This window comes from Struthio camelus, chromosome 6, assembly GCF_040807025.1.
Source record: "Struthio camelus isolate bStrCam1 chromosome 6, bStrCam1.hap1, whole genome shotgun sequence".
Lineage (NCBI taxonomy): Eukaryota > Metazoa > Chordata > Aves > Struthioniformes > Struthionidae > Struthio > Struthio camelus.
In genome coordinates, this window is record NC_090947.1 from 1,583,693 (window position 1) to 1,599,437 (window position 15,745).

Below are 15,745 nucleotides of genomic sequence, written 5' to 3' on the forward strand. Positions count from 1 at the left end.
TTCATCAGAGAGGTGGGGAAGGAGAGAGCCAAGATACAGTTTGATTCACTGCAGTTAAGTATGGGATGGTGTATACTGTTTGTTACTTTATGTTATTGTCTCTAAGTACATTGAGTGGGGTTTCTTTTTGACATGGGGGGAAAAAAGGAGGAAAGTCTGTGGGGTGTGAAATAGGAGAAAAGTTTTCGTCTGAATGTTAGTTTTATGTTTTAGGAGCCAACTAACGCTTTAATTCTTTACATTGGTTTTGAAGAACCCCTCCTTTGTCCTACCGTCATGCTAAGTGTCCTGATTTCTTGTCTAATGAAAGAAATGACCATTGCAGTGAACCATCGTAATCTCCCCCTCTCCTATGCTGTTTCAGGCTTCTATGGGCACCATGCGACACCGAAGAAATGGCAATTTTGAGAGTTCCCGACTGCTTTATTCGAGCATGTCTCGAAGCATAGATGTGTCATGCAGTGACACCGTAAGTATCTGGTACATCCTTGATAAGCGTGGGTATTCTCTTGGAACTGGGTCACGGTGGTAATGAATTAGGCCATGTACAAACAGGAGTAGGATAATTGATTTGCGGCAGTTTCCCCTTTATGGAAAAGTTTTCCTAGCCAGCAGCCCTTCAAGCTGTAATGGTTCTTCAGTGAAGTAGTGAAGGTCTAAGGACATAGGCTGGATAAGGCTTGTAGATGGAGGCAATTATCCTCTATTAACAGAGCTGATATATTTGGAAAACACTGGCAAGTTTTATGCCGGAAAACTATCTTCAGAAAGCTTAATCTGTTTAACAACTGATGGAGGGTTTAACATTTTTGAAAGCTTATCTGATCTTTCCTAACTGTACCAGCTGGACTCATGAGATACTGCTCTACTATACAAACCCAGTCTTCCTTTCAAGGTAAGAAAGTTTGAGTAATATCCTGGTTACAGTGTGGAAGAGCAGCTCTAAAGACCTTTAACCCATTTCTGGACCAACAAGCAGTATTTGGGATTGTGGTTACCCACTGGAGTGGTAGACTTCAGTGTGGATCAGAAATTTGGGATGAGTACCGTAAGATACTGTGACAGTACTGTTACATAGCAAAAAGCCTGCTTAGCCCCATGTCCTACCTTGCAGCAGATAGTGGTGGGTGTTCATGGGGGAGATGGGACTGTGGATTGTTTGTTTGTTTGGACCAGCTTTCTGCTCCACTGCCACATTCAGTGCAATAGGTATATGGCTGGATTATTTTTTGTGCGGAGAAAGCACTTCCCTTCAGTTTTCAAAACTCTGACCTGTGGGAACTGAAAGCTGTTCTCTCCTCATCGTGTAACAATCATTAGTGAATGTATGACTTTCCCTCGTGTCTTCCTTCAGTCTTAACTGAAGCAGAGTCTGTAATCTATCCTTTTATGAAGCTTCCCCATGTTTATGTTCATTTTTATTGCCCTTTTTTACACTTTCAAAATGGTAGTATATCTGTTCTGACTGGGTCACCACAACTAAGTATTCAGGTTTATTGCTGTAGAGAACTGACACTGTGGCAAAATATATTCTCTTCCTTCTCCAGTAAGTCCTAGCCTTTGTTTTAGCTTGTTAGCTGTTGAATACCGAGTAAACGTTTCCAGTGTTTGTAAAATATGTTGAAAGGCATAGATCTCTGTAGAACCCCACTGGTGTTTTTCTCTGTTGGGCAATATGATTACTTATTCCTACCAATTATATCCTGTTGTGGTAAAACATAAGAGGACTTGGTCTCCCAATTTTATGGCAGCTAAGTTTTGTGTGTGTGTGTATGTTTTTGGTTTTGTTTTTTTATAACCTTTTGACCCCTACCAAAAGGATGTCTTATAAACTCCTTCAATAAACATTGAATCGAGGCATGGTGGTGCTATATGGAAGCTGGTGACTTTTACTGGTTTGCATGATACAGCTGAATGTGATGATCTGTAAGCTCTTCTCTGGCTCTTTTCTGAAATGCTATTTTTGCCACCTCTGTATATTAGACACTTGGGGGTTGATTTAGTCTATATAGCTACCCCCACAGTGAGTAAATCGACTGTTTTCCTTAGAGCACTTGAATGAATCCCTTTTGGTCCTTATAACTTGCTGTTCATCCTTAGTCACTTTTGTTTTAAAGTCCTTTTTCATGTTTCAGGCTGGCACAAATCCTCTAGTTATTTCACCATAAAGAGGAACTCCACTCTCTTTACATAACTTGATGGCAAAGCTAGACAAAGTAGAATTATGTAAAACATCCCTTTCAAGCCTCAGTCATTTTCTGATCACAGCAATTCAGTGGCAGTTTTCTTGCTTCTGATGTGCTTTAAAGAGGCCTAGTGACTAGTTCATATGTTTTTAGCAGGTGGTTCCCTCCCCCTGCCCCTCTTCCTGTTTGGTCCTGCATCATTGTGGGTTTTTACTGGCTAATTATGTTCTCTTCCATATTCTTTGTTTGGAGTATTAAACTCCTTTTTGAAGGATGTTTTTCCACTTGAACTAACTTCATTTAAGTGCTATTTAACTGTCGCTGTTCTGTTAAAACGGTAAGCTGTAACTGTGTATCTTCCCTTTTTGTCCCACCTGCCTGCTGTAGCGCTTGGATTGTGAATGCAAGCAGTGTTTAAAAACAAACAAACTTGCCTAAGTATTAACAGCAGGTGAGGAAAAGTTTGGTTTCATAGCTTGCTGAGACAGATTCGAAGTAAATTTGCATCTCCTGAGTTCCAAAGCTTCATCTGAACTCTAAAGGCAGTTCTAGTGTAGTGTTCAGTTTCTGGAATTTAAAAATTAATATGACAATTAATAGTTAAACAAGCTGGAGACGCTTTGCATTTCACTGAGCTCACATGAAGCATGAGTTCAATTGTTCAGGTTTCCTGATTTCTTTTTTTGTGTTGAATTAAAATAGCATTGCCTAAAAGGATGTTAATCCCCTTGCTCCAGTGAAGAAATGGTGTTTGCAGTACTGTTCTAAGCACTAGCTAGACCAGGGTTAACCACTGTTTTGAAAAGTATTCTCAGTTTTAGGTGCTGCATGTTATCTGGAAACATGGAAACCCATGCAAATGGCAATGCTCTGTAGCTTACTTTGCTCTTCAAGATTTTGGGGATGGGGAAGCCCAACTCTCTGCATTTTTAATATATATTATGCTTAATACATGCCAAAATACTGTTATCAAATGTTTTTTGGAATTTCTATCTGTTATTTTTAATAGTCTTTTGTGACCTATAGACTCTAACCAGTGCTTTCTAGCTGTCCTTCACCATCTACTTTGAGAAAAGAGACTTGAGCAATTGCACTAGTTTAACTTGATGTTTAAGTTGTCTGTGCTTCTATGCTGTTACTGATGTTACTGAGGTCTGTGCTGTATTATAAGTTACTAGAAGTAAAAATGGTAAAAATGTCCTTTTTTTTTTTGTGTCCCCCCCCCCCCCCTTTCCAAGGACTTGGTCAACTTCATTCAAGAAAACTTTAAGAAGAGAGAATGTGTCTTTTTTACAAAAGACAGCAAGTCAACGTAAGCAAATACTTTTCTTTTGCTTTACAGGATTTGGGACTGGGAAATGAGAGTATTTCTACCTGTTAGGCCGTTTCAGAGGGAAGGGAGACATATTTTTCCTAGGCTTTGTGTTAGGATTCTGATTCTGGGCAGTGCAACCTCACCTCAGTCCTGCCTATACAACTCCTTTCATTGTCACTGCTTGTTTGGCATTGTTTGGATATGGCTGAGATTTTCTTCAGTCTTTGTAGAAAGAGCTGGAGATTTGATGGTTGCATGGGCACCGCAGAGTGCTTCTCCAGGCTCCAGACTGTGTCTGTAGTTGATGTAAAAACTAGAAATGTATCGGTTTTCCAGATACTCCGCAAGTAACTTCAGGCAAAATTAGAAATCAAAATCAGAAAACCTTCATGCCAACTCTGTCTGGATGCCTTTCAGTAACTCTGTTACAAAGAAAGATTTTTATATCAAATTCCTTATTTGCAGCATAATTGTAGCAATATATAGGTGCTTTTAGGGATGCATTACCAGCACTGCTATTGATGTATTATAATTTTGTATGTATCACAAGTTTGTATAGTTTAATCAGAGAGCTGATTCTTATCTCCTAAGTATGCGAGTTCATACTTAATACTATAATACCTCCAGCTTCCCTTCAGACAACAATTAGATGGCAGCAACTGCAGTGCCGAATGTTCTTATGCATTAGCAAGAAAATCAGGGACTGTTGCAGGTTGGTCACTTGAGGGTCCTTGATGTTCTTCAGGACTGTATGCCTAGATCATTTATGAACTATTCTGGCATATGCCGAGGAATTTATTTTTTTTTTTTTATTGTAGTATACTATGCTGTACTTCTCTTCTAGTCCTTTCATAGCCTTAAGAGACTGTTGTTCTCTATCTGCTTTTACTTGTATTTGGATCCTGCAGCATCTTATAAATGCTATTACAAAGGCTCTTCTGGCAAAAATCTGGCTGAAAACACAAAAAGGAAAGGAAAACACTTATACTGATCAGGGTAGCAGCTGATGAGGTCACTTCTGCTGTTGTCTGATGCAGAGTTCTGTACCTTTGCTTCATTTCTGTACTCAGTTTTAAGAGTTTCACACTAAGCTGCTAGTGATCTAACTTGAACTGTGATAATGAAAAAGCTCATGTAGAAAAGGCCCATCCAGAAACGTCAGCTCGTCTCCCAGCACAAAGTGTTGTCCAAGATGTACTCATCTCTTTTCTTCCCAGTGTGAGTTGTCACAAAATCAAATTTTAGAAGGGGGAATCACATGGTTATGTGATTGGTCTCAGCTGAGAGAGCTGTGACCTGGTTTGTCACATAGCAGATCAGTAAAATCCCATGTATAATTACCACTATAATTCCATCTGCTGCTTAGCTTGTTATAATGTGTTTGTGTGAGTCTGTTCCCATATTTCTGCTTGCTGTGACTGCTATTGTAGGTATACCATATTCCATAAGTTCCAAATTTGTTCCAGAATAAAACTTCATGGAAATGTGCTGTTTGAGCAGAAAGACACTGCACTTGTTTTGAAGGTGGTATAGTTGTGAATACTTTCTCTGTCTCTTATTAATAAAATACCAGTTACTGACAGAAACAAGAACTTACTTTCTGTGCTCAAGATGTTCACTGTGGGATTTCATGCTGATTCACTCTTCTTCCAGGGACAACTTGTGTAAATGTGGATACCCTGAAAATCAACATATAGAGGGCACTCAGGTTAATAACAGCGAGAAATGGAATTACAAGAGGCACACTAAGGAATTTCCTACTGATGCCTTTGGGGACATTCAGTTTGAGAACTTGGGGAAAAGAGGAAAGGTAAGCAGTTGTGTTGAGGGTATGTGTAAGGCCCCTTTTGGGTGTACCATATTCAGAATCCTGAATCCAATGCCAATTGAAGCCTCTGGAAAAGCAGGGAAGGTGAAGCTAAAGTACATTACATGCTAATGGGAATGGATGGAGTTTGCCTACAAAGAAGGCAACCTGGTTTCTGAAGCCCTGATATTAGGTAGGAAAGAGTAGTTTCTTATGTTGTTTGCTTTGTAGGGGTTGAAGAGAGGTTGTCTGTTTCTAGATGTGGTAAAAGAATGCGTGAATGAGGGAAATGCTCAATCTTTTTTTTTTTTTTTTTTGATATAGCTAGTTCTATTGTAATTGTCCTATAATACAATTCTGAATGTTTAGGGTTGGGAGGAAATCATTTAAACTAGACCTTTCTCTCACTGGTACTCTGTACCCCAAGTATATCAATGTACAGTTGCAGTAGCCATTTTGTGGTCCTCGTTTACACTGGTATCTGGTGTCATTGGGGAAGAGCTTAGCACCTTTTTTTAGCTGTCTGTAGTGGTACCTGCCCTCGAGCCCAATCTGATAAGCTGAAGTGCCTGAATGATCAGACTCCTGATAAGGAGGCTTTGCTCCTGACTTTCTGACTTCAGCGCCAAATCAAGGTGGTTTCTTGGAAGGTTGTTTCTTCCCTTTCCAGGGTGGACTAACTTGTGCTTGGGAAAGAAAATGGTACTAGGGCGCACACCAGTGCAACTCTTTGGGCTGGTGTGTGTTGAGCATACTTTCCCTCTGAAGGTGCAGTGGGATGCATAAGGTGATAGATAACTAAAGGGATTTCACATCTGTAGGGATGTAAAACCTGTCGTCTTAGGATCAGTGCTCTAAAGTAAGTGTACCTGCTTGAAACTCCAGAAGATCATCACTCTCATGCTTCACAATGGCTGTAACCTTGTGCATGGGATGTCGTTCAGTGCCCGTCTCAGAGTTTGCTGGCCACTGACCTGTTTTCCGTTCCTCCCTTCCTCTCTGGCTGTTCTATGTGCAGATCATCACTGTCTGCAGATGTACAGTGTCCCTTTTCATATGTTCCTATCTATGTCTTTGACTGGGCACTCTGAAGAATGAAAGAGGATGTTGGAACGGGGCTTGTGTGCCCCGTAGATTCATAGAATAGTTTTGGTTGGAAGGGGTCTGTGGAGGTTACTAGTCCAAACTCCTGCTCAAAACACTCACATTAGGTTACTGAGGGCCACGTCCAGTGGGATTTTGAATATCTCCAAGGGTAGAAATCCTACAACCTCTCTGGGCCACTCGACCAGTGTTTGAGTATGATCAAGGTGAACATTTTCTTATCTAATCAGAATTTCCTGTGTTGTAGTTAGTGCCTGTTGCCTCTTGTCTTTTCACTGTGCGCTTCTGAAGACGTAGCTGAGCTCTTTTCAGTACACCCTCCTCTCTGATAATTGTAGACTGTAATGAGATCCCCCTGCACCTTCTCTTCTCCAGGTTGAAGAGACCCAGCTCTCTCAGCATCTCCTTACACGTCCTTTGCTCTAGCCCCTCAGCCACCTTCATGGCCTCTGCTTTGACTCGCTCCAGTACGTCCAGGGCTGTCCTGTGCTGTGGAGCCCAGAACTGCAGACAGTATCCAGACGCTCTGGTCTCAGACCTCTCCTCATGAATTTGAGCTTTCTCAAGTGTTCCGCCACAGTCCTATGCCATTTTTACACTGAACGTAGATTGAATATATGAGGTTGATTCCCAGTGCTGTTGCTAGCTCCCAGAGGGAACAGGGGAGGACCATCAGTTAAGGTTCTGTTGGTGGTGTTTAGCTTCATATCTGCAGTGATTTGGTGAAGTTGTGAAGGCAGATTTATTGGAAATGTAAGATATCAGTGAAACTTCAAAGGTTTGGTTCTGTGTGTGGTTTGTTTTGTTTTATTTGTTCCTGTGCTTTTCCTTGGTGTGGAGACAGTGGGACTGGTTTTGTCAGCTAGTGTCCATGAGGAGGTGAAAAGAAGAAAATAGCAGGTTTTGCTGTTTCTGATGACTAGACTGGTAGTGTGTGAGGGGAAAGGTATGGCTAGCTTCATCTGCCTCTTCTAAATGACTGATATGAAACACCAGTGAAGCTTGCTTGTGACAGTCAGAATAAATCAGGAAAATCAGAACATACCTTGTAAATTATTGGTCCTTTTTTTTTTTTTTTGTTTTGTGCAAAGTAGCAGAAGCAAGAGGAGTTGGAAGGGAAATAAGACTAAGGGTTTTCAGCCATACTTACATTGACCCAAATAGTTTCTGTATTGGTTGATGAGCATTTCAACTTAATATGACAGTGTTGTAAGCTGATGTATATGTTTGCTGAAAGAAAAGAGCATTCAGTTATTGCAGCATTCTGATTTCACAAGGATTAAATGTCGCTTACTTATGTTGTGTCCCCCCCCCCCTTCAGAGCCAGTTTGTATGTCCGTATTTGTTTAATGAGAACTCTTAAGGTTACTATGTGTTTCGTAGCTTGCTTTGTTGGAGTACTGTATGTAAGCTTGATAATCCAGGCCAGCATGCCAAGAGGATGGAGTTAACGTCTCTGTCCCGCATTCTCATTCACTACACTCTAAGGCACCTGCTGGACTTTAACAGAATATATTTTGTAATGTTTATGACTTACAAAGTGGGGATGACTTCAAACCCAAAGTAATCTGAGAATTGCAGACAGTTAGCAGTAGCTGATAGGAAGTTTTATGTCCAGCATAGCACTTCTTAGGACAGATGAGTGCTAAGGCATAAATGTTATATTATGTTAGAAATGTCCTACTTAACGCTCTCTTATTTCTGCAATGTTGCTCAGTACCTTTCATATCCAATCACTTTTTAGTTGCTGTGTGTCATGTTCTGGCAGCCTTCAACCTGAAACATGCTTCTCGTGATACCTTTCTGACTTCAGTTACTGAAAGAACGCTTGGCATCACCTGGTTTGGGGATTGGATCACTATCAGGTGGTGCTCGTGTGAATTTTTTAATGAAAACTTTTTGTGTGAATTGTGAAAAGTGCACCACTTGGGTGTGCCAGGAGATGGCACCATTGCATCTTGAAGAAATATATTTGGAATTAGAAAGCAGCTGAGCTGAGGGTTTCACCTAACTTCAGTAAAGCCTCTCACCAAGGATGTAAAGCTAGGAAGTTTGGAATTTATACTTGCTGGTGTATTGAATAAGGCTGAGGTGTAAATGAAGTGTATTTTGCAGTTTTGCACCATGGTGTTGTATAAGAGGACAAGAGAAGTTGTACAGGCAAGTCAAGTCTAGTATCTTTTATTTATTTGCTTTATGTAGGTAAAAGCAAGTTATTCAATCGGAAACCTTAGCTCTTGATAGAACAAAGATATTCATACAGATACAAGGTACTTGGTCTGTATCATCAGTGCGTCTTAGAGCCCTGTGCAGGGGAAGTGCCTTCGAATTATAGAAATCACAAGATTTGGTAGGAAGAGGAGGAAGCTTTCAGTCCTGACTGACTGTGGGGTGAGGGTCATGGGAAGGTTTGGGTCCTGATCTTGAGAGTTTAATAAGCCAGGCTGCAGCACTTGTATTGGTGTACAGAAGCCAGCTGATCCGTGAGTGCTATGGCCTGGAGTTACCTTCCTCTTCCACACTTGCATTCCCAGTGCCATCAGACCTTGCTGGGTGTAGACATTGCAAAACAGTTTTTGCTTACATGTGTAGCAAACTCCAAATCTGAGACCTTCTCATCTTGGAAATGCAATACTTGCCTTGGTCTCAGTGGCCTGCAGCTGGGGTAGCACATGGCTTTGTGTTATGCTTCCCCTCTCCCCCTGCCCCTGCCTTGCAGTACTTTGAATTCTCTCGGTCTGTATCTTATTCCAACATGCCAAGCATTAATAGGATGGAGGTAGAAGACTCAACTGACTCTCTCCTGTTACCAGTGTTCCCACGGCAGTGCTTGTTGTTCCTACGGGCATGGCTCACCAGCTCTGCACAGCAGTTAATGTTTCTGACAGGTTCCCCTTTCCCATGGGAGATGGTCTCCTGCAAAATGCCCAAGGCCTCATGAAGTTGATGCTGCTTAGACTAGAAGTTGTGTGAGTCCATTAGGTCTGTGGAGCTGCCTGACTCTTCTAGCCTTCCTCTGTGATGTTAGTTGTGCTGTTCTGGGCCAAGTGCAGTAGCTAGTCTTGGGAACCCTTCCTGGAATAGATGAATACTTTCTTTAGTTCAAGTTAAATACCTCTCAGGATATAGGCATTTGTTCCTCGGACTTACCCCTTGGTTTTGCTCCCCCGTGAACACTGGACAAAGTATACAAAATCCACTGTGATTCAGGTCCAAGTTGCACCTTTTCATCCCTGATATGGGTTGTATAGCCATGAGTCTCTTCCAAAAGGCTATGAGGCTAAACTACAAACAGTGATGAAATTGGGATGGGGATTTTGAATAGCATAACAAAAAAAAAGCTAGAGAGCCTTTTACGTAAATGGAGAGACAACAGGTCCACGTGAGGCCTTTTTTTCTTTCTTTTAATCTACTGTGCTTTGTGGCATCCACGTACAGTGTTCAAGCTTCACTACAAATTTGAACAAGTTATTGCAATGTATTGTGCTTAAAATGCTATTATATGGTATTACGGTGTATGCTATATTATTGTGTTATTCTGGGCTTTGAGTTTGTTAACAGTCTAATCAAAATACAAGTGTAATTATTATTAGTTCACGTATAACAATACCAGCACTAACACATAATCCGAGCTAAGACAAAAAAGTTTTGTTGTTAATACAGTTAAAATTGTTACACTGAAAAACTTACCAGTAGCTTCCCCTTTCCTTTGGCGTTATGATCCAGAAGAACATTGGAAGGGTAATCATAAAGGCAGCATTTTTGCCGCCTTTTAGCGGAAGGAGGCTTGGGAGGCTTTATGATGACTCCTGAGGTCTTTGAAGGGAGATTTTTGATGCAGGCTATGGGAATCTCATCCTCCTTTGTCTTGGGTACTCTTGAGATAGTTTTTACAGTGTTTTGGGTTTTTTTGTGTGTGTGTTTTTTTTTTTTTTTCAACAGGCTGCTATGCTCATTCTTTTCATTGGTTCCTAGTTAACAAATAAAGCAGAAAACTATTTATTTCTAAAACTAGTACAACCTTGTGAGTCAGATAGAATAGTATCCTTCATTGACTGTTGCCGTTTGTTTTTACAGACTGGGCCCTCTGTCACTGGTGTCTGCATTCTTCCATGCCATGTTTTATTCTAGAGTCATAAACTGTTCAATTGCAAAAGAATAGTTACTTGTTATCACTATAAACTAAAGCTAAAAACAAATGTAAATGATAGTTACTGGACTGCTAGACAACGGCTATTATAGCTAAAATCAGCTCAGGCCAAGACAAACTTGCACAAAACCTGAGAGCCTGTACTCTATTCAGTACAAAGCCTGTGGACTTTTACTGGTGATGGCAAAAATCGTATTTCCTGGGTTACACAGTTTAGCTTCTGCTAAGTTCAAGATGTACATGGCAGAACATGGTAGTGCAGCCTCAGCATTGCAGCCCAAATACTCCACTGACCAGGGAATAGGAGATGCTGGTTGCAGTTTTGGGGCTGAACCTGGGAACTGTGGAGCTGGTAGATTGTAAGGCCAGCAATTATGGTCTTTGTTATGCTGCTGGTCTGACTCTACTACTTACTTCTGGTCACAGTAAGACTGTGCCTTACCTCAAGACCTGAGCATTGATCTCTCAAGTGAAAAGGGAGTTTTGGAAGCCCTGGTAATGGATGCCTAGTTGTAGGGGCAGGATAAAGATGCCTCAGAGGAAGAAACACATACTTAAGCTCTGATTCTTCAACCTTTCACCCCTTGCAGTAGCTATTGGGATGATGGTGTATACACTACAGAAGCAAATGCCAATCCTGGTCACTATTTATCTCTTATATTTGTTTTCTCTTTTTTTCTCTCAACCAAGTACATCCGTTTGTCATGCGACACAGACTCTGAAACACTCTATGATCTCATGACTCAGCACTGGCACCTGAAAACCCCTAATCTCGTCATCTCTGTCACTGGGGGTGAGAAGAACTTTGCACTCAAGCCTCGGATGCGCAAGATTTTCAGCAGGTTGATCTACATTGCCCAATCCAAAGGTAAAGACCTGCAAATCTGTCTGTATTTTATTGCTTTCAGCTTCTGTAGACACAGTAGGAAAGAAAAACAGATAACTGAAGAACGTGCATCAAGACCCAAGTTTGGGTAGTTGATACTTGGACCCTTTTTGTTGACTTGATTACCTAGATGACTGTGGGTTTGATGATACCACGTGGCAGCTGAAATACCTTGATGGAAGTCTGTTTTGATGTGTATTTGGAGAATACCTTCTGCTTCTCCAAGCCACTGAAAAAATGAGTGTCTGTTAACTTAATTATAGGCACTGGAACATAGGAAAGGATAACAGGATTCCCTGGACCTTATGATCTCCTAGGCTAAATTTGCAGATGAACTTTGGTCATTTTGCACAATGAAGGGAGAGTTGGGGCATGGTCTATTGAGTACCACTATGGCTTGCATTTGGTCTGAGAGATGAACAGCTGGTTTTAGCGGCCTTGGCTGCATAAGCCTGTTGGAGAAGAAGCTCAAAGTGTCAGCAGCGAAGCAGAGCATTCAGTTTGTTTCTGCCTGTCTGGTACACTTCAAGCAAAGTTTGGAAGTAACAAGGTTGAGAGCTAGTCATCAGGAGCACTCATGATAATGTAAAGCAAGTTGTGCAGCATATATTTTGTGTTTAACTGAAGAATAAATGCCTCTTCTGAGGCCTCAAGAGGGAATGGTTTGTGGTATCTCAATAGTAATACCTTACGAGGGTGGGTATTCTACTGCATCTGCCTATGTTATTGCATGTATTCCCCAGGGGCCTGGATTTTCACGGGAGGCACGCATTATGGGCTGATGAAGTACATTGGGGAAGTGGTCAGAGATAACACCATCAGTCGGAGCTCAGAGGAAAATGTGGTGGCTATTGGCATAGCAGCCTGGGGCATGATTTCCAACCGAGAAAGCCTGATCCGCAGCAGTGATAATGACGTAAGAAACGTATACAGTTCTCTGGTAGGAAAACCAAGAGAAGGTTCTTCTGTAAATTATACAGATATTGTTCCTGACTGCCTGCTACTGTCAGCCATAACAGTATCTGTGCTTGGCTGATGCTATTGGCATGTGATGACTATCTTGAGTGGTCAGTTGAGATCTTTGCTTTTACTTTCTGGTACAGCAGAGCTAGGCAGAATTTCTTCTTGTGCAATGTTTCTGTAGAAGCATGTCTACTTAACCTGACCTGCTGCGTCCTAAACAATTCAACTCAAGGCCAGCTTTTCCTCAATGTACATAGCAGTGAGAGGAAACACCAAGTGCCTTTCCCAGAACTGGAGGGACCTAAAGTGCACGTCAGGCCTGATGGGGGGGATCAGCATGTGATTTCAGCTGTGGGCTTAGCCTGTGGGTCTGCGTGGAAGTTCAGCTGCTCTAATTTAATATCTGGCAGAGAGTTAGGGAATCATCTCTTCCAAGGTTATTGTAGCCTTTGTGAAATCCCTGCACAGTAGCCCTCAGTGGGGTTTCCTGTCAGCTAAGATGTATTAGATCTGCCACTGCTGCTAAGGATTCTGCTCATCCACAGTGTATCTGTCAGATACAATGGCGTAGCTCCCCTTATCTTTAGTCTACTAGACGTTATAGAACTTGTTTAAAAAAACCTATCCTACTAGTCCAAAAAAAAAAAAAAAAAAACACAAATTGAATTTATTGAGAGGCACTAAAAGTAGATTTGCCACGTATCTAATGCTTTTGATTCTAGGGGTACTACTTGGCCCACTATATAATGGATGATCTCAAGAGAGACCCTCTCTATTGCCTGGATAATAATCACACCCATCTCCTACTGGTTGATAATGGCACCCATGGGCACCCAACAACAGAGGCAAAAGTACGAACTCAGTTAGAAAAGTACATTTCAGAGCGAGTTATCCCAGGTAAGCATGGATGTTGGGCTGAAATGGAGGGGATGTTATCTGCATCGCTTCTTGAGCACTTTCAGGAAGTATCAGGCTTCTTGATAGCAATACCTCTCCCCTCATCTTCCTTTGTGTATGTGGCAGTAGCCTGCCACAGTCTTTTCTGGGACACAGTGAATTATCTGTTTCAGGATTGCAGTCCCTTCCTCTTCCTGCTTGTCTGTCTGTCTGTTGGAAGCTGACCCTTGACTTCTGCATGTTTCCCACCTGGCACTGAATTCCAGATAGCTCCTGCACAGTTGTGCTTGAGCTGAAGTTAGGCTTTTCCCAAAATATTCATTTGTGAATGCGATTGATCCATCTGCTGCCTGGTCCTAAATCATCTCTCTCCTCTCTCTCTGCCCCTTCTTTACTAGGAAGAAAAAATCAAAAGCCTTGACAGAAAGTTCTTAATCAAGTTCTTTTTGACTGCCTGCTTCAGCTGAAGCATACTTATTGTTAGACATAACAAAGCACTCAGACTTATGAAACTTGGTACATCTCTTAAAAAGACTAACTTCTAGATTCTTACCTTTTCTTTACAATTGAAAATATGAAGAGACAGATGTTCTGAAACTTCAGCTTGCAGTAAGAACCTTATGACCAAATTCAAAGTGGTCAAACCAGTAGGTAAACAGAACAAAATCACATGTTTGGAGGACTTTGGAGCTTATAACAATTATGCTTTTTCCTCCTAACAGTCTTCTGTTGGAGAAGGGTATCTGATGCCAGCTTAGGCAAAATGTTAGGCAAAAACGAGTTTCCATTAAAAATAAAGCTATTGATAGGTTTGACAATCAACAGTAGATTAGCATCAGAGTGTCTGCATGAACTGCTTGGAAATTCTTTGATGGTACTGAGAAAAATGAGTTGTTCAAATGCATTGATTGGTTAAATCTTTTTCCCTTTTTGTTCTGGCATGTTTCACAGAATCTAATTATGGTGGGAAAATTCCAATTGTGTGCTTTGCCCAAGGTGGAGGGAAAGAAACTTTGAAAGTAAGTTTGTTTCTTTCATTTATTTCCAGAAATATAGGGACACAGTCTTAATATTTAAGATAAATTACACCACAAGCAACACGATAAAGTGACCAGTCCTACAGTTCACTGAAGCTTGTCTGGCCCTTGCTATAGACAGACGCTGCTTGCAATTGCATTTAAGCTTACCAAGTTTGTTTGAGTGCAAAATTTCTGCCTCAGGCTGACACTTCTGGAAAACTTTTGACTGGGGCAGTTCATTTCTTTCATAACGAATCCAGCATGAAAATGCTTGGTTTTAGGTTTTATATGAGCAACAATTAGGAGAGTCTTTGCCAGCCTTGTAGCTCTTGATGCGTTTGTGTAAATTTTGGTTTGGAAAAACTGGTTTGGACATGCTCAGTAGATATAACCATTTGCTTATAGTATTCTGGGAAAATCAGCTGATGCTGGAAATATTCCAGTTTAGAGCTCACTTGAACCTACTTCTTGTAGTTGCCTCTGAGAGCTGTGGGCTGCACCTAGCCTTGAAGGGAAAGCCTAGAAGGGAAAGAAGCACACATCAGAATAAATAGATGACAGACAAGAAGATGAGCGTAATGGAGGAGGCAGATATCGAAGTTTCTTGAAACAGGATGTCTAAGTGATGCCGGAAGCAGTGGAAAGGGGCAACTTCTAGGTCTGGACGAGGGTTAAATATCAGCATTGTTACTTCCTCCTCCATCCTGGCAAGAGTGAGGAAGGGTGGCCTGAGCAAGGAAGGTGGGACTGAGGCAGCAGAGGGGGCCTGGGGCCTGAGGCTTTGAAGTGAGGGGATCTGAAATCTTGCTATGTGGGGAGGGAACAGCAACAATGGATGAGGATGAGCGAGCTGACCAGCAGCAAGAGGAGAAGCTGATATAGCCTGGGTGGAAGGACCTTGAGGAGGCACTGGGAAAAGGATTTTGCAACAGAATAGGATATGGTAAAGAGAGTATGTCAACATTTATGAGTTAGTGAAATCGAAGCAGAGTGATTTTTAATTTCTTCTTTTGAAGAGATGGTCTTGGTACTAACTGTTCTGACCAGAATTATGCTTTTAATATTGATGCTAAAAAAAAATTGATTTGCCCACTGGGATGACAACCAATGTGAATTCTAAGCACAGTTCCTGTTTTTGCTTCATTGCTAACATTAATCAATTAGTCTAAACCACTCTGTAATATATGAGATCATGACCTCAGTGCCTCTGTAGGTTTCCCAGGCTTTCCAGTTCCATTCACGTGCTCAGTTATAGCTTTACCCACAGGTAGATCATGGATGACTGCAGGTCCTGAGTTAAACCTATTAATCATAGGTTAATGGAAAGCATCCATTCAGGGTTTGAAGTGATGCTTTCCTACAAGTGACAGGTTGAATATGTCAGCTTCCTTTTTTTTTTCCAAATTGATAACATTTGA

General features: G+C 41.4%; 1 protein-coding gene across 1 annotated transcript in view; it reads left to right on the forward strand.

Annotated features, from left to right (window-relative positions):
- The first annotated feature begins 352 nt into the window (after nucleotides 1-352).
- Nucleotides 353-15,745, forward strand: part of TRPM8 (transient receptor potential cation channel subfamily M member 8) — a 58,521-nt gene continuing 43,128 nt past the window's right edge. The window contains exons 1-7 of the mRNA XM_009681821.2: nucleotides 353-469; nucleotides 3,425-3,498; nucleotides 5,155-5,311; nucleotides 11,253-11,430; nucleotides 12,192-12,364; nucleotides 13,134-13,308; nucleotides 14,260-14,327. Of these exons, the coding sequence (XP_009680116.2) occupies nucleotides 353-469; nucleotides 3,425-3,498; nucleotides 5,155-5,311; nucleotides 11,253-11,430; nucleotides 12,192-12,364; nucleotides 13,134-13,308; nucleotides 14,260-14,327 (942 nt within the window). The remainder of the gene's footprint in view (nucleotides 470-3,424; nucleotides 3,499-5,154; nucleotides 5,312-11,252; nucleotides 11,431-12,191; nucleotides 12,365-13,133; nucleotides 13,309-14,259; nucleotides 14,328-15,745) is intronic.